Source organism: Canis lupus, chromosome 9, assembly GCF_048164855.1.
Source record: "Canis lupus baileyi chromosome 9, mCanLup2.hap1, whole genome shotgun sequence".
NCBI lineage: Eukaryota > Metazoa > Chordata > Mammalia > Carnivora > Canidae > Canis > Canis lupus.
Window position 1 is genome coordinate 70,563,178 of NC_132846.1, and position 24,830 is coordinate 70,588,007.

The 24,830-nt window shown below is 53.9% G+C and overlaps 1 protein-coding gene, 1 long non-coding RNA gene and 1 other non-coding gene across 19 annotated transcripts in view; 2 read left to right on the top strand and 1 right to left on the bottom strand.

The window, feature by feature from the left end:
- Window positions 1-19: 19 nt before the first annotated feature.
- On the bottom strand, window positions 20-22,831 carry RTL1 (retrotransposon Gag like 1). 2 transcript variants are annotated; one of them, XM_072839959.1, is made up of 3 exons: window positions 22,743-22,831; window positions 13,334-13,396; window positions 20-4,567 (listed from the first exon to the last, which is right to left on the bottom strand). In XM_072839959.1, exon 3 carries the CDS (start codon window positions 4,479-4,481, stop codon window positions 438-440), a length of 4,044 nt encoding a protein of 1,347 aa, XP_072696060.1. In that variant the 5' UTR covers window positions 4,482-4,567; window positions 13,334-13,396; window positions 22,743-22,831; the 3' UTR covers window positions 20-437. The 2 variants fall into 2 exon arrangements, with proteins under 2 accessions (XP_072696060.1, XP_072696061.1); XM_072839960.1 differs by lacking the exon at window positions 22,743-22,831 and adding an exon at window positions 21,256-21,971.
- The window catches only part of LOC140640485 (uncharacterized), a 106,889-nt gene continuing 96,189 nt past the window's right edge, over window positions 14,131-24,830 (top strand). For 13 of the 16 annotated variants that reach the window (XR_012037228.1, XR_012037219.1, XR_012037227.1 and 10 more), the window contains exons 1-5: window positions 14,131-14,243; window positions 14,345-14,499; window positions 15,141-15,312; window positions 16,961-17,116; window positions 18,260-18,353. This is a non-coding gene — a long non-coding RNA (uncharacterized lncRNA). Of the gene's footprint in view, window positions 14,244-14,344; window positions 14,500-15,140; window positions 15,328-16,960; window positions 17,117-18,259; window positions 18,354-24,830 lie in introns of all 16 variants that reach the window. The other 3 variants (XR_012037220.1, XR_012037232.1, XR_012037221.1) reach the window with 3 other exon arrangements.
- Window positions 17,215-17,291, top strand: LOC140640790 (small nucleolar RNA SNORD112). The gene has a single exon (XR_012037423.1). It is a non-coding gene; the product is annotated as a small nucleolar RNA SNORD112 (small nucleolar RNA).

Here is a 24,830-nt window from a genome sequence, read left to right on the forward strand (position 1 = left end):
CCCGGGGGGTGGGGGGGGTGGGGGGTGGGTCCCCGGCATCTGCTTGCTTGGCTGCGTCTGCTGTGCCTGATGCTTCACCTGGCCTTGGGTCATGGGGTCATCTCCTGCTCACCACTGCTCGCTCCCTCATTGATCTCACTCCCAGCTGCAAAGCCTGGGACCTAGGCGGTTAAGACGGACTGTGTGTGTGGCCCTGAGCTGGCTCTGGGTCTCTGATGGTTGGATAGTTCACTGTGGCACAGGTGACATTGCTGGTTGATGAGTTGAAGAAATTTTTGCCCTTCACAAGTGGGTTCCCCTTGGGTCAGGAGTGGCAGGAAGTTGGGGGGCGCTGGTTCTGAGTGAAGCAGGCTGAGGCATGGGGAGGCTGCAGGGAGAGGCCGAGGAGAGGGGGGCAGAGGAACGGAGGGCTTGGCCCTGGCCGGCCAGGGGGCGCTTCACTTGAGGCTCGCATTGTCCTCGCCGTCAGGCAGCTCTTCCAGCCTGGCTTCCCCCCGGGGCTGGCCCGCCCAGATGGGGGCCGGTGGTGCCTGTGCGTAGACCGTGGTCAGAAAGCGGAGCAGGGCCCTGGCTGCCAGCTCCTGGGCGACGGGGTCAGGCTGCCCGTAGGCGCTGCGGACCCGGGGCGGGTGTCGGCTCAGGAAGGCGAGGACTTCGGAGGGCACGGGGAGGTGTCGGAGGGGCTGCAGGACCATGGGGGTGTCGGTGCTGAGGGCCTCCTGCACGTCGTTCTCCTGCTCGTCCTGCGAGGTGTCTTGCAGGCCGTCATGCAGGCCACACTGACGGTAACGTTGCAGGTCGTCTTGCAGGGCTTCTCGCAAGACGACATCTTCATCACCCACGACGTGCAGCTCCAGATAGCGGGTGCCCCCCGGGAGGGGGCGGGCTCCCTCCCACGCGCCAACTCGGACCCCGAAGAAGTCACACAGCAGCAGCCAGAAGCCGGGTGTGAGCTGCAGGCCCCGGCGGGTCAGGGGGAGCAGGGCGCGTTGCTGCCGGTGGCCGGGGCCCAGGAGCAGTCCAGCCAGCTCTTGGGCCGGGACGGCGCTCGTGCCCACGGTGGGGGGCACCTGGGTGAGGAGCTGAGCGATGGCGGTGGCCGTGCCGCTGCCGGGGACGAGGGTCGCGGCCTGGCCGAGGCGCAGCCAGCGCCTCTGCGGGGGCCGCACGGCCGCCCAGGCGGGCGTGGGCAGCATGGAGAGGCGCCGCTTCAGCTTCAGCAGCACCAGGAGTGCTGCCACGGCCAGGGTGTCCTTCCAGAAGAGGAGGCCCCGGAAGAAGTGCAGGATGACGGCCCTGATCTGGGCCACGCTGAAGTGGGCGAGGAAGCTGTGGAATATTTGATCGATTGGTATCAGAGCCAGGAACTCCTGCTGGAGGTTCCGCCCGTTGGGCTCGTCCTGGTTCGATGCGTCTTCAGTCTCATCGTCTTCCTCCGAGTCTAGGGACCGATCCCCGAAATACCCTCCCGTAGTGAACAGGGACCTGGACCGGGTGGCAGTGTTGTGCTGGAAAGCCCTTCGGGTGAGGTTTCTCACGGGTGGCAGAGGCCGGCCGCCCTCTTGCGCAGGCCGCTCCATGACGTCAAAGTTGAAGTGGGAGAAGAAGAAGACCCAATGCCCGGGGAGAAGTACGGTGAGCCTGTCATTATTCAGAGAGGCTAGATCCTCTGTGTTGAGAAGGATCATGATGGGCTCCTCGGTGTTCTCCAGGTAGCGGCACCACACCATGAAGGAAGCCCTTATTGGAAGAATCTTCATTTCCAGTTGAGAGTAGGCGACTTCGATAGGCGAGATAATTCGGGAGTAGAAAGCGCAGGAGACTCTCTTGCCGGTCTGCTCGTCTATCTGGATCAGGGAGGCGTGCAGAGCTGTCTTGGTGACGCCCGTTTCCAAGTAGAAGGGGTTCTGCGGCTTGGGGTGGTGCAGGAGGGGCGCCTTGCGGAAAGCCCGCTTCAGGCACTCGAAGGCCTCTTGCTCCTCGTCTCCCCAGGAGAACGTTGGGGCGTTCAGCAGCAGCCTCACCAGGGGCTCTATGATGACGCTGAAGCGCTCCACGAAGTGCTGGTAGGGCAGGATGAAGCGGAGCAGGTGTTTCAGGGACTTCTTAGAGCCAGGGGTGGGGTACCCCGTCACGGTGGTCACGATGGTCTTGTTCAGTTTCACCCCTTTGGGTGTGAGGACAAATCCCATGAATTCGACCGTGTGTCGGTGGAACTGGCTTCTGTCCAGCGAGCAGTAGACGTGGTGGTGTCGGAAGCGGACCAGGACTTGGCGGACGTGTTGGAAGTGTTCTTCCTGGCTCATTGAGTAGACCACGACGTCCTGCCCGTAAGAGAGCACGAAGTAGCCGAGCATGTCCTTTAGGATAAAGTGGAGCACGTTCTGAGGGATGACCGGGTCTGAGGATAGTGGAAAGGGCTTGTAGCTCTTCATCTTTGGGAGCTCGAAACCAAACGCTGTTTTCCATACGTCCTCCGCTTGGTGTATGTTCATGCTTTCCTCCACGATGGTCCCCCGCAGCTCCAGCTTCGTGAACCATGTAGCTCCGTGTAACTGGTCGAATAGTTCTGGAATGATCTGTATGTAGTCTTGTTTGTCGGTCAGCATGCTCTCCGCGTTCCAGTTGTCATCCCGCGGCCTGGCACTTTCTTGCATCCCGGCACCCACAGGTTCCCACGGCGCGATGGAGGGACATTCGTAAAAGGTCTCGCTGTGATCACTGTCTCCAGCCTGCTGAAGCTCAGAGGGCTCTGATTCAGAAAGATCATCGGATCCGTCTGAGCTTGGCTGGTCGGAAGTCTCATCATCTGCTTCCTTCGGGTTAAACACGTCGGCCAGGTCGGAGTACAGGGGCGGCAGTCCGGGCAGCAGGCTGATGGCATGTCTTTCCAGTGCGATGCATGGTGGGGGCGGGCGGAAGCACTTCTGCAGGCAGTAGGGAGAGTGAAAGGTGCAGCGGCCTCTGACCCAGTCGACTTCGGGGGTGTGGATCCGGAGCCACTTGATGCCTAATATCACGGAGAAGTTGGGGGACGGAACGATGTCGAATTCGATGGACTCCTGGTGGTTCTGATGGATGCACACCAGGGGCTCGGTGTAGAGCCAGACAGGTTCGTTGCCGATCAGTGAGCCGTCCACGCCTTGGACCATCTGCGGGTAGGGCTTCTCGTAGAGCTCGACATAGTGCTCTTGGGCAAACCTCTCATCCATGAAGTTGCCGCCCGCCCCTGAGTCGACCAGGGCCTGAACCGCGACGCTGTGGTAGGGGTTCACCCTGACCAGGAGCAGCAGGAAGAGGTGGTTGCGGTCGATGGCGGGCCGGGCGTCGCAGGGCAGCCAGCTGCTAACCATCCACCTCTCCGGGGCAGGTGAGTCGATCCAGGTCAGGTTCCGTGGGCGAGCCTCTGGGGGCAGCCTGAGCATCGCCCTTCGCTCTGCCAGCTTTTCTTCTATCTGCAGGACGAGCACGATGAGACTTTCGAGCGAATCTGGCTGCGGGACGCGGAACAGATAGTGCCTGATTTCCTCGTTGAGCCCCTGGCACAGGTGGGCCTGCAGGACTTCGTCCGACCAGCCCAAGGTGGGTACCAGGCCCTGGAACTCATTGATGTATTCGATGGCGGTGCGACTCCCCTGCCTGATGTTGAACATGGCATCTTCGGCCACACGCTGCGCCTGGCGGTACTCGAACATACCTGACATGGCCTCCAGGAAGGCGGGGAAGTCGCTCATCAGGGAGCTGTTTTCATTCATCAGAGCCCTGGCCCATTCTAAGGCCATGCCCGAGAGGTGGCACATGATGTACCCCACTCGCAGGCGGTCGTTGTAGAACATGCTCGGGTAGCTTTGTAGGATCAGTTGGCAGAGCACGATGAACTCGTGGTATTCTCTGCGGTCGCCGGAGAAGTTTACCGGGACGGGCAGTCGGCCTGCGTTGATCGCTTCCATCAAGATCTCTTCTGCTACTCTTTGTTGCTCTCTGAGGTCTTGCATGCGGAAGTACAGAGAGATGATGGATCTCACCGTGGCCATGAACTCCGAAGTCTCGGGCTCCTCTTCCAGCTGCTCCTCCTCCTCCCTTCCGCTGGCCAGGTCAGTGTCGCTGCCGTGTTTGTTTCGGGCTCCCCTTGGGTTGACTGATGCTTCTTCCGTTGTGCCAGGTGCCTCACCGGATGGATCCCCCACTTCCTGATGTGAACCATTGCGTGACTCCTCCAGGTCTTGGAGTAGGTCATTGGGTGGATCCTTAATTTCCCTATGTGGGCCACTGGATGGCTCCTCCATGTCTTGGCGGAGATCAATGGGCAGCTCTTTCATTCCCTGGGCTGGGCCACTGGCGGGCCCCGCCGCCTCCTGCGCGCCGCTGCCTGATGTCTCCACGGTGGTGTTGGATGAGCCCTCGGAGGACTCCATTTGTTTTGATGATGGATTCTTACGCTCCATCATCGTCTCAAATGAGTCTTCAGAGGGTTCTATCATTTCGTCGGATGGAAAGGAGTTGTTCTCTGAAGACCGGTAAGGTTGTGACGCGTCCGGTCAGCGACTGGGACGGCAGAGATCAGAACCTGGGGGTGGGGAGGACGGGTGAGGAGGAAAGGCAGCTGTTTAGGGATTCGCGAGGTCAAGGTTAGGTTCTCGGGGACAAATCAGATGCCCAACTCCTCAGAACAGAGAGAAACTGGGGAGAGCTTCCTCGTGCCCAACCTAGAATATCATTCTGCCCCTGACCTTCTCCCGATTCTCCCAGGCTTGCTCGGCCTGTCTGGCTTGCCTGCTTCCCCCATGGCCGTGAGAAATTCACAGCCCATAAATTCTGTGGAGCAATAGGCCCAGAGCAGCCGCTGTGGCAGGCAGGCCCCTGGCAGGATGCTTTGGCCGCTTCACCCCCGCTGGCACACGTGCCTGGTCAACCCTCCTTCCTTTCTCTGGTCACCCTAAAGTCACAGAGGTCATATGTCAGTGCCATTCAGAGCTGTCCCTGGCAGGCAGGGTGCCCTGGAGCAAGCTTGGCTCGCCGTCCGCTCCCCCCGCCCTCCCCCGTTGTGAAGTGGGAATCTCTAGCAGATGCCTACTGTTTAACAAGGTCCGGGGAAGAGGAGAAAATGGGCAGTTGGCCACAGTCCCATCAGTTGGATCAGCAGCCTAAAATAGCTCTCACTTCCTACCCTAGATTCACAGTAGAAATTGGGCCAGTGTGGAGGGAGGGCAGATCTGGAGGTCCGGCTTGTATTTTTTTTCCATAAACGTTTATAAAGCACCTACTATGTGGCAGAAACTTGCACCCCGTGACTTGGTTCTCACTTGGAAGCTTTGCTGACTTCTCCTACTCTTGCATCAGTTTCCAATCTCCCCAGCTCTGAGCCCTCAGGGAGATCTGTGGATCCTCTCCTAAAACTGCCACTTTTCCAAGATCCCCCTCCTTGTGGGGGTTCAGGCATCAATTCCACACACGTGAGCAAGCATATTTTACCTGCCCCTCCAGTCTTGCCAGGTGGGACTGGTTTTTTTCCTCTAGCAGACACTCCCTCTCTGTTTCTGGCTGGTTTCTCCCTGACCTAGGGGTGTCTCTAGGAGAGCTGGGGTAGGGACTAAGGGGTGGGGAGGGGGGAGGGAGGGAGGACGGGGAGGGTGCGAGGTATCTTTGACCTCTGATTGTCTTGGAATGGAGTTTTCATAGTCATGGGTGGTTTGAGTGGGCTGAGGCTGAATTTAAAGAGATGTCTGGGTTGGGGTTATTTTGCACATGTCTTCCCTGCTGGGAGAGCAAATTGAGTTCTGGTTATCCAAAAGAGTGGCTCTGTGGTCACCCCTCTTTCTACATTTAACACCTTTTGTTACTTCTGAGTACTCCTCTTAGCCACCAGGCCCAACTATTAAAAAAAAAAAAAAAAAAAAAGGCATTCCCTCATTGGCTAAAATCCAAACTTTCCAACAAGATAGACGATTCCAATCTGCTGTTTCTCAAAATTAAGTACATTCTGGTTAGCGTGACAGTTAATTCCACCCCGCAGATCCTCTGATGAAAAGGTTTTGTTGTTTATTTACTGTTCACAATATTAAATCCAAACCTTTTAGCATAACAGTTGCTGACACAAGAAACTCCCCAAAATCATTCTCTGGCTAAAATGTAAAAGCCTTAGAATAATAGAAAATTCTGCTCATGCCATTCCTCCAGGTAGAGATTACATGTTTCTAGCATGATGCACCGGTCACGTAAAATCATCACCATCCCCATCCTCACCACATACATGGCGCCTCAGTTAACTCATTTGTCCTCACCAAAGTCCTATAAGGCGTATGCAACTATTCCACAATTCCAAGATCTAGTATAAAGCTCTAATTGAAATATAAAATTTGACTAACTCATCCACAGACTCCACTATTAGAAATAAAAATCTCCGTATGTCTTTTAAAACCCGTAATTGGCTAAAACTTAAAACTTAAAAATTTGAATTGGCTGAAATTTGCATTTTAAAATGGAAAAATTTAAGTTGGCTGAAATTTCAAATTTCAAATATAAAATCTGTGCCTGTCTTAAAACTGTTAAAACCCATTATTGGCTAAAATTTAAAATTGAAAAATTGAAAATATTAAATTGGCTAAAATTTAGATTTTTAAATATGAAATCTGTATCTCTCTTAAAACCCATAAAACTCTTTGTTGGCTACAATTTAAAATTCAAAAATTCTAATTGACAGAAATTTAAAATTTAAAATTGAAAAATTTAAATTGGCTAAAATTTAATATTTTAAAATGGAAACATTTAAATTGGCCAACATTTAATACCTTAAAATGGAAACATCTTAAATGTTGGCAAATTGAATTTAAATAAAATAAATAAAATAAATAAAATTGAAACATTTAAATTGGCTAAAGTTTAAAAATTTAAACATGAAACCTGTATATCTATCTCTTAAAACCTAAAGCACTTTATTGGTAAAATTTAAAACTTAAAAACTTATATTGACTGAAATTTAAATTTTAAAACTGAAAAATTTAAATCAGCTGAAATTTAAAGTTTTAAGTATAAAATCTATATAGCTTTTAAAACTGCTAGAAGTCTTTTTTTTTTTAAGTCTAAATTGGCTAAAATTTAAAATGCGAAATCTCAGTATGGCTCTTAAAACCCTGAGAACACTTTATATGGCTCTTAAAACCCTGAGAACCCTTTATTGGTTAAAATTTAAATTCCTTCGCCAGATGATTTGAAAACTAGATTATACCCCTTTTATTCTAAGTCCATATGTCTTAGCGTATTTATGAATTTGATGATGATGTAACTGATGAAATTGTTCACCTGTCTTCAGTCTAAAATCCAATATCCTTGGCATATCACAAAATCCTGACCTGAATATTCCTTAGCATCAAAGTTCAAAGTTTTAGTAGGACGCGTGAAAGTTGTCCCATAACTGCTGTATTTAAAATGTACAAAAGTTTCTTTTCATTGCTTAAAACATAAAGTTCCAATCACTTAGCATAAAACAAAAATTTTACCGTGTAATTTATCAGCAAATGGATGGATATAAACCTCCAACTCTTACCAGGCCGCTTCTTAAACCGTTGATTGGCTTAATTCCAAACCTCTCAGCATTATATAAAAATTTGACCGTGTCATTCCTCAAAACCAAAGGTCACACTTCCTTGCAAGGTACATGAATTTGGTCTTGTAACTTCTGCTTAACACTTTTTAATATCTCTTAATCACTTATGAGATAAGATCTAAACTGCTTAGTCAAAAATACACGTATTACCATATAATTTCTCCGCAGACTACTCTTATCGAACACAGAAATTTTACCATGTCACTCTCTTAAAATCTCTGAATGGCTGAAATCCAAAATCCTTAGCACAGCACAAAAATGTATTCCTGTCATTCCTCAAAATAGGGTCCAGACTTCTTAGCAAGCTATGGAAATTCAGTCACATAACCTTTGCCTAAGACCTGCCCCGCCTCTGTATCACTTGCTATAAAATGATCGAGTCCTTCAGCATAAAGTACAGACGGTGCACTTGTGCCAAGGGGCACCTCCTCTGAGCTGTCGATGCGCGTTCATTATCAGGTTCATCAAATCCAGACACCTTAGCATAAAATATATTTTAGCAGCTAATTCCCCTGGAGACAAAACTAACTCATCAGTCACTCCTTAAAACCCTTTACTGGCTAAAATCCAAACACCTCTGCATGAGGGTTCAAAAATGAGATCATATCCCTCCCCAAAATGAAATGCTTGAATGCCTTTGACTCTCACATAAAATCACATCTCCTTGGCATGTTATAAAAATCTGATCATATTATCTTTACCATAAAAACCCACTCTTGTAGCTCTGCCAAAATGCATAAGTTTGATCATGTAACTCCCAATTTAAAACTTTCCAAGATTTCTTCGTTGCCTGTAACAGAACGTCCCAACTACTTAACATAAAATGCAACGTTGTACCATGTAATTTATCTTCAGACTGGTCTATAAAAAAAAAAAAAAAAAACCCCAAATCTCATCCCGTCATTCTTGTAAACCCTTTATTGGCTTAAATCCAAACTTATTAGCATGATATAAAAATTCGATCTTGTCATCCCTTAAAATAAAGTTCACACTTCCTAGCACAGCATATAAAATTTTATCTTGTAATTCCGCCTTAAAATCTTAACAATGCCTCTTCATTGTGAAGTTATGGAATCAAAGTCCAAATTCTTAGCACAAAATGTGAATTTTATTTTGTAATTTCACCGCATATTATCCGCTCCAAAAAAAAAAAAAAAACAAAACAAACTTACCATGTCACTCTCTTAGAACTTTTCATTGGCTAAAATCAAATTTCTAGGCATGTACAGAACTCCAATCATGTCAGAGCCTCAAAATAAATTTCAAATTTCTTTGCGCGTTCCCAGCGTTGATCACATAACTCTTAGGACTGAAGTTTTTCAACTTTGGTGTCAACATCCATCAAATCTCTGAAAGTCAGACGTTGGCACCCCTGAGATATAAAGTGCAAAGGTTTTTGCAGGAGACTTAAATTTGTGGCTCTTACCGGTTTTCTCTTTATAGTTTTTCAATGTTCCCTGTATAATAAAGTCCAAAGCTGTTAGCCTTAAAATACATTTTTTCATGTTTTTCTGCAGATTTATCTTCCACAAGCAAAAATCTCACCATCACATTTCTTAAGACCCTTTGGCAAGAATCCAAACTCCTTAGCATGATACAAAAACTTGTTCCAGTCATTCCTCAAAATAAAGCTATCCCCCAAACCCCAAATCTATTCCTAGAACCCCGCTTAAAATCTTTTCCTGTATTTTCATCACTAACAACATATCTCGACATCTCGGCGTCTTCAATCATGGTGTTCTCAGTGTAAAACCTTTCGGATTTCACGTCCAAAGCATAAAATCCAAATGCCTGAGCATGAAATGAAAATTGGACCAGGTATTTGTTATATTAAAAAATCTTTACATTGCTTTTTCACTACTTAGGGAATAAAGCCTAAATTCCTTTGCACAAAACCAACATTTTTCATCCTCCCTAATTTCTCGATGCAGCTTCTTGTTCCTCTCGCACTTTGCTCCTCAAAGACTGGGTTTCTTACTTTCTGTCCCCGAACTCATTTTAATTTTATAGTTCTGGATCTTTTTATGTTGTTAAGCTGGTTCCTCTGCCTCCATTTCATTAATTCATTACAGCAACGTGTCCTGATTTTTTTTTCTGGGCCAGGCGCTGGTTTGAGGACCCCGATGGGAAGAAACGGAAGCAGCCATGCCTTGCAGAACGTCACCAGCAAGGAGATGAGGACCACGCCCTCATGCTAAATGTCCTGCTGGAGGTGAGTGTAGGGTCCTGGGGGCCAAGACCAAGGGATCTCCCTTTACTGATGGTGAGCGTCTCCTTTGAGGCTCTGCTGGGTTCAGCCGCCTGACCCTTTGGGAAGACATTGGGCATTACTGGGGCCGTGTTTCATAAAGTGAAGGTGCCTCTGGCCTCCCACGTCTGGCTTTATACAGTGGCTACGGGCTTCCTTCTGACGCCCACCCTCCACATGCCCACCTGCTGCAGCTGGTGCAGCCTGGAGGCTGCCCAGCCCCTTCTCTGGGCTCTCCAGAGGTAATACTGTTCCGTCCTACAGATGTAGCTTAATAAATGCTCAGGTCTCAGGCCTCAAGGCAATTTCTTTAAGAAATATATCTTGATTGGGGAATTCTCACCTTACCAAAAAAAATCAAAATCAAAATCAGGATTTAGTGCACCTGGTTCAGGTCAGAAGTGCCCTTGAGGTCTTTGAGTCGGACCCTCTGCCCCCCGCCGACACTCATAGACAGACACCCCAGCCTCACCACCTTCAGTGCCCAGAGCCTTCTCGGCCAGGTCAGCTCCTTGCTTGCCGCTGAGCAAGTGGCCCATTGGGTCAGGGCTGCCAACGTGAGTCTATGAAGGGTTGGATGGGAGGGGGGGGCGGGGGGGGCCAATCCCTCAGCGAATACCTCGCCTTGTCGGCTCACTTGTACAGTAAAGGAAATCTGATTTTAAAAATAGAGCTTGGAAGAGGAGATGAGGGGTATTTAGGAGCAGAGTTAGCCAGGGGCGGGGAGCAGGGGAGAGGTGAGGACAGGGGAGGGGGGCCTGCAGCCTGAGTTGCTGACGAGGAAGGTAGAGAGCCAAGAAAGAGGAGGCGGGAGGACAGAGGGGAACGAGGGACCACGGGGTTCTCTGTCACGGCCTCGCCTTTCCCAGCCTCTCAGACGCCCGGCGGCCACACCTGCAGCCCTGGCCTTCTTGGCTGCCAGGATAGGCATCAGGGCTGAGGTCGGGGGGAGACCCTGTGTGCCTTGGCCTGCCTCAGAGCCACTTGGGTTTGAGGGACACAGCCACCACGTCTTGAGGACTAAGTGACCTTGAGATGAACATCCCTCATTGACTCCTTTATTGCCCCAGACCCGCTGAGCATCCCTGTGGGAGTGGGCACGTGGGGACGCTGGTGGGCCTGCAGGTCAGTCTTAGTTATTTTATTAAACTAGTGTCAAGGTCCAGATGTACCTTATTAGGCTAAGGGCTGTGGCTCCTTGGTTTCCTGGTGTAGACCAGGGGTACGGTCACTCCCCACACAGCTTGTCACTAGGGATTTTCAAGATGGATCCCTGAGCACCCCATGAGACCTTGGTCCTGTGGACCCCTGCTTTGCCTGCTCACCCCCTGCCTTGTGGGTTAAGACCACTTGGGCCTTATAGCTGGAAGACCCTTCATGTCTTGACCCAGAGTGGCCAGCCTCAGCGGCTTCCCACTCTTCACCTGGGGGCTCGGGCTTGGGGCCTTGGGTGTCAGGCCCCACTGGGCCTCCGACATCCCTGTAGGGATAGTCTATAGAAGGAGAGGTGGCCGTGATTCAGGACAGACACGAAGTTACAGCAGGGTTGGGGCTGGTCCCAGGGCTTTTCCACCAAACCCAAACTGGTTGGGTGGGATGCCTTCTAGAAAAGATGGCTCGGCCCCTTGCCTCCTCAAGCTATCAGGGTGAGGGGCAGTGCCCCTGACCTAGCAATATTCCTGCGGCCATCCCCCCGCCCTACTGCTTGACTGGCAGCTCCAGGGGGCAGCTGGATCACTCTGCCCAGAATAACCCTGGGAGGGATTGGGAGAGGGGTCACACATGAGAATGTCCTTCTTCTTTGGGCTGTCCAAATGGGCCAGGCCAATCAGCTGCTCCCCGGGCTGCTCTTGCCTTTCATGGCAAGCGGGCAGAGGAAGGAGGCGCACCAGCTGCCAACCCGGGACCCACACTGACTTTCAGCGTGACCTTCCCCTCCTGGGCCCTCAGTTTCCCCAGAACTGCAAGGCGGGCTTGGGCAGGGGGTCTTTTCACTTTGTTCCTGTAGCTCTGGGATTCTGGGAGATGCCTGAGGAGTGACCTGGGCAGCAGCGGTAAAAGGAGGGGGTTGACTGAGCGAGTGGAGCTCAGGGTCCCCACCCTGCCTCAATTCCAGAAACTTGGGAGGGGGGTTCCTTACGCTACTTACTACTTGGGGGGGTCCTCATGCCATTTCCTTTAAAGAGAGGCCCCCACCTAGAAGTCCTGGTTGGGAGCACAGGCTGGCCTGTTCCTTCCGGGGTTGGTCCTGTTTGACCTTGGGACTGGACGGGTCTCAGTGGAATCTGTGTGTCTGTGGTGGGGTCCCTCTATGCCCCGTGTTCTTCTGGGTCTGAGGATGGGCCAGGAGCTGTAGGCCTAGGGGGGAGCTGGCAGGGGGGACCTTGGCCTTGGTGTGGGTGGAAGTAGGGCCAGAGTCAGAGGTAGACCTCCTTCCCAGGGGTCATGGGCCCTTCGTAGGCTGCAAAAACGGTCTTAACAAGGAAGGGCCTGTGATTATCACGAAGACTTTTGGGATTTTTAGTTTTGAAACACCTGCTGTAACGGGACGGTCAGCACTCAGCATTTTCACGCCTGGGTCAACTTTAATCTCCCCACTCGCCCCGTGAGGTGACGGCGTTCCACCTTGCAAGGGAGTGCAGCGGAGCTGGGGTGGGGTGGGGGGCTGAAGTGACTCACCCGGGAGCTCTAATTATTAGCAGGAGCCACGGCTCGAGGACCAAGACCACCGAGGGCCCCCCTCCCCCAGGCCGCAGGCTGCTGGCGACTGAGGCTGGCGAGGGGCGGCCTGCGCGCATGGAGGCCAGTGCCGTCCAGACGGGGGTAATTAGAATTTATTTATTGAAACTGATGTTTCCCCAGCGTCTGCTCTGTGTCAGGCACGACCCTAGCAGCTTGACCCCAGACACTGACTTGGCTCCCGACCGAGTTCCCCATTTTGCGGCGCCAAGAGGACCTGGGTCAGGAAGGAAGAGGCCGTGTGGAAAGCCAGGTTTTCCTGCTTCCACCAGGGGCTGGAGAGGGCAGGAACGGATGCCCTCGGTCCTGGCGGGGGGCAGACAGTGGCCATTTGGGGACCCCGAGGGACCCTCGGCCCGAGAGGCCGCTTTCCTTCTGTGGCATCCACATGCTCAGCCTCGTGACCCGATGGGAGGCCAGAACCTAGGAACGGGGCCTCAGCGTCTGCCTCCATCTCCCTGAAAAGCTCATGGGGTCATTGCCAACTCATTTTGGCTAATTTGGTTGTCGGCAGAGGGACAGGACAGCTGGCCCTGGCCCTGCTAATTATAGCCGCTCAAGTATTTGTACGAGGTACTGAGTCCCCCATGTCATGGGTTTTTCCTGCAAACTAACCCTTTAACCTTTGTTCCTGAGTGCCAGCCAGCCCGCCTGCTCCATGTATCGATCGTCCGGATGCCCCCTCCCCCGGCGAGCTCCCTCCCCTAGGGGAGGTCAGCATGAGCCTCCACCCCAAGTCTTACCTTTGATGCAAGCGATCAGTGGCTCTGCTCCTGTCCCGTTGTCAACTGGAATCTCGCTTCTCTCTACAAAGCGATTGGATACGTTTATTTCTGTAATTATGAAAGTCCAGGCTCTGGGCCGTGGGTGCACATTCCCCCGTTCCCCATGGCACACCGCACACCTCCTGTCCTGCTTCTCTCCCCGGGCTGGGTCGCGCTGCCCCCGTGGGGTGCCTCCATCACCCATCTCGAGTACTTACTATGTGCCAGACGCTGTTTTAATTCTTTCAATCCCTATGGCAACCTGGGAAGCTGGTCCTGTTATTATTCCCATTCTTCAGAAGAGGAATCTGAGGCTCAGGGGCGGACCTCAAATCCTTAGAAGGCCTGATCTCATTCTCCCACTGGGTCTGACCGAGGCTGCGCCTCCTGCTGGCCTCAGGGACAGCGCACAACCCACTGAGGTCTGCAGTGGCACCGTTGTTCAGCTCTCTCCCTGGACCCCCGAGCTCTTGGCGAGACCCCCCTCCCCCGTTCTTGCCAGACCTCATTTTGCCCTCAGCAAGAGTCTGGGGTCTGGGCCTCTTGTGTCACCCCAAGTAAATCTCTTAGTTCCCTGAACTTCAACCTCACAGGCGATTATAAGTAGCATCTTCCCAGGCTGGTGGTCCTTCCCTCACCCAGCGTCCCCACCCAGGACGGGGGACCCCTGTGGTGTTTTGTCATGCTCCTGATATCAGTATGTATGTGCTACTCCTTCGTCCCACCCTCTGTCAGCACACAGTAGGGCTGGGGGCAGCAGGTGAGGCTTGAGAGGTGGGTGGAACTCTTGTGAGCAGGTTGTCTTTTCTCCCCTCCCAGGTAGCTGGAGGTGAGACTGCGCTTTCCCCCAGGAAGGGAGCAGATGCCTGGCCCAGGATCGAATCAGAAGGTCTGCCCTATGAATTTATTTTTTCTGAGTTGTAAAATTGGACAATTTGTAAGTGCGTAGCCCTCTCAGGATGGAACTAACCTGAGCTCTTTATTCTGCAGCTGAGGCTCACTGCCCCCTGGATGGGCAGTGAGTTGGTGGGTTCCAGAGACCAAGGTGTAGCCCAGCCCTGGCCCCGCTCCGTGACACCGAGATGGCACCCCTGCCCGGAGGGGGATGGATGGGGTCCTCCTAGGCTGACCTCACAGTAGACCAGGTATGTACGCTCCGTCTCTTTTTTAAAAATTTTATTTATTTATTCATCACACACACACACTCACACACACACACACAGAGGCAGAGACACAGGCAGAGGGAGAAGCAGATTCCACGCAGGGAGTCCGACGTGGGACTCCATCCTGGGTCCCCAGGATCACGCCCTGGGCCAAAGCGGCGCTAAACCGCTGAGCCACCCGGGCTGCCCAAGCCCTATCTTTAACCACACAGGTTCTGGGGAGGTAGAGGCCTCATACCACATTAATATAGTAATATAATTAAAATTCCAGAATAATGCTGTTCCTCTGTTATATGTAATCAGGGGAGGTGTTAGGATTTCTGACCATGATACAAAGGGGTGCAACAAGTGAGACCTCTCTGATGGGGGCTTAAGGGGGCCCCAGGGGCCTGTTGGGAAGCAGAGAGCACAGACTCCCCTGGGTGACCTTGGTCAAGTGATGGCGAGTCCCCCTCCCCTTCTATAGGATGGGGACAGTCATCTTTAAGTGTTGCCTTGATTCCCTAAATGAAATAAAATAGAAAATGCCTGGCACACAGTAGGTATTCGGCGCAGATACAAATCATTCTTATTTTACGTGGATCTGTCCCCTCCCTCTTAGAAAGCCCTTCTCATTTTTATAGAACCCAGAGGGAAGACAAGGGGAGCGGGGACAGTCGGGGTCAATGCTGGGATCCAGAGATCCTTTTCTTGAGTCAACTGTATAACTTATACTGGCATTGTCTGGATTTATGTGGCCTTCCGGAGGAGTGAACGTCTTCATGTTGAATTATCCTGGCCCGGAGGTGGATGCAGGTGATGTCAGCCTGGGTACTGCATTTTATTTTTCTTTATCCTACCATATTTCATATCTGAAAAACTATGACAAATACCTCAAAGTATTCTCCAGGACCGAACTCAGGCCAAAATAAAATGCTATGTAATAAATAGCAGAGCCTCGTGTACGGGAAAGGCGATTAAGAGCTGGTCACGCTGGCAGAGCGCTGGTTAACCTGTGCTCACATTTCTTCCGCACAAAGTCATGGTCGAAAATAAATCCCTGCCTGGCAGAGGGGAGGAAAGTTCTAGAAGGTCCCTGTCTGTGCGAGTGAGGGGAGGGACTGTAACCGACCGATGGGTTAGTTGATCTGTGCAGATGGAGGCCAGGGTGATAGCGGATGAGGGCTCATAGTGATTGGGGCCGCAATTTGGCTTAGGTTTGTGTTCTGGGGGGTCTCGGGGCCTCAGCTCTCCACCTGTAGATGAGACTGAGCTGGTCTCTGCTGCGCACTTAGCCTCCAGCCTGCAAGGGGATTCATTCTGGCAGCTAGACAACTGTGAGGGGGCCTGGGGAGTGGAGTCTGAAGCTCAGCAAGCAAGGGGGAGTTGAGGGGTCTTGGCCGAGAGGGAGGCAGGGGTGCAGCGTGCCACCCTGGACTCGAGGGAGGAGCAAGCAAGGACCTGCAGGGCCCATCCCCTTTGTCTGGGACCCTGAGGTCAGGCAAACCTGTGCCCTTGAGCTGCACTCCCTCTGGATGGGAAGTGGGGGGATGATGGCAGCCACGGGTTCCGCGGAAATCTAGCTGTCAGGGGATGTCAGGGGACACAGCGAGGCTCCTCGGCTCCTCGCCAGCAAGCTGCGCGGCTGTTGATGCATGTGAGCTGAGGGGCCGCTGCTCCCCAGAGGCCCGCGTGTCCCCTCCGCCAGGCCTGGCTCATGTGACATTCTCCCTGCGTTCTCATTCCACTTAGCTAATCCCGGAGAACACGGGCCAGGGCATTGGCTTTTGGGGCCTCTTAAAGACCGAAAAGGAAAGTCCGCCCCGATGGGTGCATTGCAGACACCCCCGCCAGGCGGCTCTGGAGGGATTTGGGGCCTGGTGGGGGGGGGTGAAATCACAGCCGGCAGGCACACACCTGCTGGCCTCATGTCACTGACACGCCACCGGGAGGCCCGGGGCTCCAGCTTTAGAACATATAAAATTAAGAGAGGAATGATCTTTGGGATAAAATAAATCCTGCGTGTCTGCACAACTAGTTTTGGGGATATGTGCCTGGTCCCGGGGACATCAGCTAAAATGCTCTTCCTTTCGTTGTAAAAACAGGAAAACAACCCCCACCCCACCCCCAACCCCCAACAAACAAACAAATGAAAAAAAAAAAACCCACACAAAGTGTTTATTTTAATTATGCAAGGAATGCACTGATAATTAATACACTCATTACTAACAATCAAACATTGCAGATAAAAGCTAAAGCCGTGTGCAACCCCTCCCTCACGCCCAGCTCCCCCCACCCCCAGCATTTTCACTGCTGTTACCAGTTTTAGGCGCACGGTTCCAGATATTTTTCTGTGCTTTTATGTATGTATATAAATAGACCTCTAAAATATATGATTTTGTTTATTTTTTACGTAAGCTGTATCACAGTGTACATTTCCTTCTGCTTATTTTTCTTCCCTCAGGAATCCGCTTGGAGATAATAAAGATCGACACCGTGCCTTGGAATACACCTTAGTACCCTGTAATCTGTACGCCCTGGGGCTGCTTTAACCCCTTCACCGCTGTCTGTCGCAAGAGCCCCAGGTCCTTACCCTGTGGGGACGGAGCGCAGGGCAGGTGTAAGTAATTTCTCAGGAGCGGGCTCGCAAGTGTTTATGACATTATCACAAATGAATATATGGATGCATCAATTAGCAAAATTAAAGAGGGACATGCCTGGACCAATGATGACAAGGTGTTTATGAACAAAGGATCATGATTAATCCAGTTCTGCGCAAAATACTGAGGTCCGTTAAAGACAATAGGTCTCGGCTGTTTCATTCTTTTTAAGAGCTGTTTAATATTCCGGGGTATGTATGCACCATTGTTGATTAGACCCTCTTCTATTGTTGAAAATCCCAGCTGTGAGCGTGCTGGGGGCGGAGAATGTGTCCAGATACAATCTCTGGTCAAACTCCTGGTTGTCTGGGTGGGGGGTCACAGGTTCATGGGTGCTTGTTATATCATTTAAGAAAATAAATGAAAGGGAATCCATGAAATAAAAGTGGCCCTTGCACAAATAAATGAGCAGGACAGGAACTAAGGTTTTAATTAATGCGATTGTGCTCAACTGATACCCGCTAAAAAAAATATCTAAGCCGTTCCAGTGTTTTCTTATTGCTAATGGCCCCACAATGAGCATTTTTATAGGTAAATCTGTAAACACGTCCCTAGTTATTTCTTTATCCCAGCTTCTTGGAGGTGGGGTAGCTGGGTTAAATGGTTTTGCAAAGTTTATTTTCATTGATCTTTCTAAAATGCAATTTTGACCTTGTCACTGTCTTGCTTAAATCCTCCCTCTGACTTCCTGGAGCTTCTGGGATGTGGTCCAAGAGCCTTAGCCGGGCACCTAAGACCCTTCGGGGTCTGGCTGGAAGCTTCCCAGCATCATCGCCCCTGCCCCTTGCCCCCACTGGGCGCACTGGGCCCCGGAAGAGCCGCCTGTTCCTGTCTGTGTGCCCTGCCTTTTTACACCTGGGGCCTTTGGCTGGGGCTTCCCAAGCAGCTTCTCCTGAGCCTTTAAAACCAGGCTTTGAAACGTACCCCACGGTGAACTCCCCCTGACACCTTGTTCAAAAGTCCAGCGAAGCACAGTCCCCATGAATGTGATGCCTCATTGACACATTTTCCTAGTTCAAAACAAAAATGTTTTGCCACTTTTCTAGAATTTAAGAAAGCGGCCACATGTTAATAATCACCCCCTTTCCTTTGTCCCTTTCCAGTGCCCTGGGCTCCTGGGTCGCCTGGTTCTGCCTTCCCCTAACTGGAGAGGCCTCCTTCTTCTCCTGAGGACTGAGCCATCTGCCCTGCTACTGGGTGAGTGCTCAGAAAGCGTCAGACCACAAACACATGCCTGGGGGGCCCAGGCTGCCTCCCCCCACAGCCCCCCAAGGGCTTTGTCCTGCCCTCGGGGGCACCACACCAGCTTCCCTACCGGCAGGACCCCAGAACCCTGGGTTGTGGTCCACGAGCAGGGGGTGGCTGAGGGTCCAGTGTGCTGGTGATCACGGGCTTGAGGGGCATGATTAGGGCTGGGAAATGGTTGATTGCGTCTTTTATGGCCTTCTCCCTTGCCAGAGGGAAATGGGCCTGTTCCCAGAACATAAGAAGGAGGTAAGTCTTAGCATGTGACAGCAGGGACACCAGCTGTGGTGATGACAAGGGCTCCGGGGACAGGACAGGCTGAGAGTGGCTGCTACTTTTGGGACAGGGTCATGTTCTAGAGAGCACAGGCTTGAGGCAGAGGGACGTTGGTGCCAGGTCCACATCACGCAGAGGGCAGAGGGTCTCCCTTGCTTGTGGGAGGGACAGAAGTCACCTGACTTGATGGAGGCTTTGGTTCTTCCCCCACCCCCCCATCCCAGGGTGGTGGGTGGGAGGCACCCCAGAGAGGCCGACCATTTTGAGAGCACAAGCCCACCTACAGAACATACATGGTGTGTGTGTCTTTGGGCAGGCCCCGAGAATCCCCGTGCCTCAGTTTCCTGATCAGGAAGGCATGTGCACACACGGAGTAGTGATAGGCAGAGGGAGACAATAACACAGATAAATCACCCAGCACAGTAGCCAGCGGAAAACAGGAGCCTTTCCCCTCCCGACGACCCCCCCCTGTTGGAAACACTTAACCTTCCCTCCCAGAGACGCAGGCAGCTCCTCTTCAGGGCGGGGAGACCCACGGATGGGGGGGAAAAAAAAGCAAAAAGAAAAGTCTGGAAGAGTGTGAGCAGGAATAAAGGCCCCCACTCCCCTCGCCCCAGGGAAGACACCCCCCAAGGGACAGCACCCGGGCCGGGGAAGGGGCTGCCCCCGCCGGGTTTAATTGGGTTCTCCTGAAAAGTTTGGCAAGAGTTTATTTTATTTTTTTTAATAAATATATATAAAACGTCAGACTGCTCTTCAGGCAGATTTTTTAGGCGTGTATTTTATGGACTTTGGCAAGGAGGGCTCGGAAGGAACAGTGGTACAGTCTCCAGGGGTTAATCATTCCTGGAAAAACTTCTGGCTAAACCTGACTTCTCCTGAATTTCACAGAAAACGCTCCCTGGGCCGGGCCCAGGCTGAAGGAGGTTTTTGTGTGTGGGGCAGCCTTACCTAGTGCGAGGAGGGCTTGTATGGTGCCTTTTACACAAAAGTGAACTTCCTCACCCCGGGGCACAAAGGCTCCTCTCTCCGAAATGTTGGGTTTATTTACTCTGGGCGGCTCACCCCCGGGGCTGTTCTCTGCGGCCGCGTGGAGCCGCCTGCGCCCCTTCCCTGGAGCCCCAGCCCACTCCCGACTTCCTCACGCAGGGGCAGGGGCCAGGGAGCCCGACTCTGTTTGCGTCTGGAGCAGAAGGAAGTGCAGTGGGGAGGAGGAGCCCCCTCCCCAGCCGGCCAGCGCGGCAGGGGCTAGAGAGGGTGTGCTGCCCCGGGGCCTCCGGGCCGTTAGGGATTGGGGGTTAGGGATTGGGGCGCAGGTGACTTTTCACATGCACACCCGTGACGTTCTGAGCTGTTGCCTGCAACACGAGCCCCTGACCAGAAACCTGTATCTGCAACATTTCTTAAGTGCGTGGCTTCTGCTCCGCACCCGCATTGGCCCCCCCACAGAATGCCGCAGAGGCAGGAACGCATATGCAAATACCACCTTACCAAGCATTTGCAAATCCGACAGTTTCAAAGCAGTCCTTTAATAGATTCAAACAGGAGCAGTGACAAAATAACAACAGAAACCCCAGGCTCTGGAAAGCAGTTTCCCCACGGGCTCACAGCTCCTAAGCAGGGCGGTAAGGGCAGTCTGTCTGTCTGTCTGTCTGTCTGTCTGTGGGGAGCCAGCCAGGCACTCTCCACCTGCAACACGATGCTGCCCCCCCACGGCGGGTCAGAGCAGCTGTCGGGACCCCGACAGTGCCCTGGCAGGTTGGGCTGTCAGGAGCGGGACAATCAGGCTTGCCCTGACACGGGGCTCTGTCCCCAGGCCCCCAGGTGCCTCAGCCCTCCCTCGTTCTTGCTGCCCCTTGAAAGTGCGTCACTGCCTCAAGGGTGAGCTAGGACAGCCTGGCCATTTCACAGACAAGGACCCCCGGGCTGGCCCCTCAGAGCCAGCCTGTAATACACGCACGCACAAACACACACATACGCACACACGCGCACACACACGCACACACATGTGCGCGCGCCTGCGTGCGCTCGCTGAGTGCCTACACTGGGAACAAAGACAAAAAAACTCCTTTAGAAACTGCAGAACAGAGCCTCGTCTAGCGGGGGTCCCCTGATAAAGGCCCAGTCCACCCAGAGTTCCTGGGAACTGAGCCCCCATGAATGGGCCTGGAGAGCCAGCGCCCGATGCAGCGTGGGCCTCATTCATCAACATGCAGGCCCCTGGGCCCCGTCGCTGGGGCGAGGGGCTTTCACGAGTCCCCAGAGCATCCAAGTCACGGTCCAGCAGCCGGCTGAATCCGTGGCTGCGGCCCAGCCTCCAGAAAAGGGCCTTGCTTTTCCCATGACCGGGCGGCCTCTCAACTCATCAGACCCCCCCACTTCCCCCCCCTCCCGCAGGAAGGCTCTCCCCCCACCACCCGCTGCACCAGCCTGTTGCCCCAGAGAGGACCCAGGCCAGCCTTTCTGGGCCTGGGAGCTGGGGCGGGCACTTGGCCACTCCAGGTGGCCCGGCCCTTGAGATGGGGAATTGGCTGCAGGACAGCCCCCCACTTCCCCCCCGCTGGCCCCGAGCACTCACCCCCATTCTCTGCTCCTCTCCCTCACTGCCTCATTGTGACAGAAGCGCTCCACCAGCCATCTCCGTGCCTTTGCCATGCAGCTCAGGGCAAGGTACATGGGAAAGTCTGCGCATCCTTGCTCTGACCCCAGCCTGCCTCCTCCGCAGCCAGCCCCGCTCGGGACTTAGCTCTGTAGGAGCTTCTCAAAGGCCTAGACGTGCGGGCTGCCAGCCCGGGCAGGGAGCCGTGCTGCAGCCTCCCGGCCAAGTACCGGCCTGCCTCTCTCTGCTCGGATGCCTCCCGTAACAGGGAGCTCCCTCTCTCCCCGAGCAGCCCGCTCAGGGCTCGCACACACCGAGCTGCTTTGCCGAGCCCTCCCCTGCTTTCTGCATCTGCCTCCGCGGCTCTGCTGCAGCCCCCTCGCCCCCTCTGCCCTCGGCTCTTCGCAGACAGCAAGCTCACTTCACTCCTCTCCTCTCCGTGCTCAGGAGCGAGCCCCCCACCCACCGAGGGATCAGATTTGGGGTTCCTGTCACCGTCCGGATCACAGCCGTCTACACCTGTCCCGGGGCGCCTCTGCCCCTGCTCCGTGGGGTCTGGGACGGAGCCCTTTGCCCTGCTGTTCTGCAGAGAGCCCAGGGGAGGGCGCGGGTCTCCCCTCCCAGGTCCAGCTGCTAGAATTTCTGTTAAGCGTCTGAACCCTCCGTTTTTTATGGCCCCTCTGCTAGTTGCCAGGGAGAACGCTCTCTATGCAACCCCCTGCCTTTTCTGCAGGAGCCGCTGGCGGCTGGCCGGCCCTGGTCAGCCCGCAGCAGCGGCGGCGGCGGCGGCGGCGGCGGCAGGCAGCCGCGGTGGGGCCGGGGGGGCTCCCGAGACAGACACCCCAGACCAGGCTGGACTCCCCGCTTCCTAGCTGTGAGACCACACAATTCCCTTTACTTTTCAGAGCCTCTCTTTTTCCCTGTGAATTAGATACGAGGAGGGCTCCCTCCCCGTGAGATGAAACGAGATAAGAGTAGCCTAGCACACACCAGACACTTCATGAATGCTTGTGGAGTAGCCAGTGGGACTCGGGGAGGGAGGCGCACATGTAACAAGTGGCGCGCAAGAAAGAAAACAGCCCGGCCTTCCGCGACCCTGCCCCGAATACTAACAGGAACGTCGCCTGCCAGAGACCCCTCTGTGGGCTTAATCGCACAAATCAAGTCAGCCAGAGGCAGCCCCTGGCCTGTGAGCTCACAGTAGATGCAGCAGGCGGTAGAAACGACATGCAAGCCCACATCTGCATTTAATACAGCAAGAATTTGCATTGTATGTAGCAGCACGCGGGGGCCCTGGGCAAGGCACAAAAGAATACTTTGCTCTGTGGCTGCGTGGAAGGGCTGGCTTAGACAGTAGGGGGGCAGTCTGGGAAAGAGTAACCCAGTGGGCTCCGGGCATCCCACAGACTGTGGGCTCCGGGCATCCACCCATTCACTCATTCTCCAAACCACCGCAGTGCACCTACCTTGTCAGGCCCAGACCTGAGTGAGAGGCTGGACCCCAAGCAGTGGCAGTCGGCTTCCTGGCCTGGAAGCTCAGTCTGCTGGGGGAGAGAGACAGGGCGTTAGTCACTGCACATCAAGTGATCCGGGGGGATGATGGCAGGTGAGATTTATGGAGCCCTGTCTAGGGGCCAAGCCCTGAGCTGGGCTGCCTCCACAGGACTCACCCCGGAGGAAAGCCTCTGAGCACCAACCTCTTAATCCCCTGTTGGGTTGATAAGGAAACTGAGGCAGGGGAACGTGAAGTCACATACTCACCGTCTCTCAGCTGCTGTGAAGCCAGGCTAGGTTGGAACCCCAGGCCGACTGAAGCTCCCCACCACACCCTGCTGCTGAAGACTGCTCAGGAAGGCAGAGCCGAGTGCTGGGGGGGCGTGGGTGGGCAGGGGATGGATTGATTAGTTATAAGCACCTCCCAGCGGTGCTTGAGATCCCAGCTCCTCTGTGGCCCAATCCGTTTGAAGGGCAGATTCAAAATTAGGTGGTAGCACCTATGGGCAGAGGCTTATGAAAATGGCATTATTAACCTGACGTGGAGAGGGCCCTGCCTACCTCCAAGCAGATTGCAGATAGAGACGGAGGGGGCTGGGGCTTGTTTATGTGGACAGTGCGTGAGAAGAGGATGGAGCACATGGGGGGGTGGGGCCCACCAGGGCTTCTTCGTGGGGAGGACTGGCTTTGGAGGGGATGAGGGCTTGATGGCTGAGAAGGGGGAGCAGGGGCAGTCCTGAGGGCAGCCCCTCGTCTCCGAGGGATGCTCTGAGCTGGAACCCACTCTCGGAGGGAGGGTCTGCGGCCCCCTTTCCGACAGACACAGGGATTGTGAGCCTCCCCGCTCCTCAGTTTCCCCAAACGTCACAGTGAGGAAAGCCCCAGTCCCCACACCTTCCCTCCGGCTCCCACCACTGTTAGCGGGCGGCAGACACCTGTCTGCGCCTTGGAGCAGTATTCAACAGGAGAGGCGGGTTCTGGGCGGGAGGGAGGACGGGGAGGGAGGCGGGAGAGCCGTGCCCCCGACTCAGAGAGGCGGCCGAGCCAGGTCTGCATCGGGTAGGACTTGGGCCACTTCAGATTTGTGCCAACTCACGGTGCAGTGGAATCAGACAGTCTGAATTCTTCAGACACCAGCCAAGAGTCTGTGGCGCCCCCAAGTGCCACAAGGGGGCTGCCTGGGCCACATTTTTGAGCCCAGAAAGTGAGGAGGGGGAGACCGTCAGTCGGGACCAACTGGTGCTTTTACTTCTGTAGTGGCGCTTTTGATTGCGGCCAGGGAGAGGGGAGAGGGGGCGCCGGGCCCTGCCCTGGGCTGGAGTCTGCAGGGGGGGCAGGCTCCGGCTTGGGGTGGCTGCTGGCTGCGCCCCTCCTCACTCGGGGCTCTGCTGCAATGCAGTAAGCGGCGGCCGAGGGTCCCAGAACCGTCCCGTGGCTGGCTTTCCAAAATGGGAAACGAAGGAAGGGGGAGGGAGCTTTTCCAGGGTGACGAGGTGTCCGGGAAGCCACTGCACAGGGACCCTGGCGGCCGGAGAAGGGCCAGGATCACCGGGGACAGGTGGAGGGCACGGCGGTAGCCCGCAGGGTCCGGGGAAATGGATCGGACCTGGGGTTGAGAGTTAGTCACTTTGCGGTGGGTGATGTGGCTGATGGGGGGAGGGGGGCTGAGGTCGGGAGAGCAGCTTGGCACACAGTTTCAGGGCAAAAGCACTGATTCTTTTCCTTCCCAAAAGGCAATTAAAAAAAAAGGAGAAAAAAAAAAAAAGACATTTCAAAGCTAGACAGCTCAATCCTTACCAGCCAAGCTGGTCTCAGGAGGGACTCATCAGGTGGGCAGCTCTGCCTTGGAGCAGAGAGGTGCTGGCTGGTCCTTTTAGAGCAAGTGAAAAGGTTGCCAAGGGCCAGGATGGCTTAGGGAGTGGGGACAGACCAGGAGGGCCAGGGCCAGGTGTGTGTGTGTGTGTGTGTGTGTGTGTGTGTGCATGGGGGTTCTGAGGGGGGCAGGAGGGCCATGGAGGGGGCTGGAGGGCCTGGGGGAAACATGGAGCATCTGAAGGAGG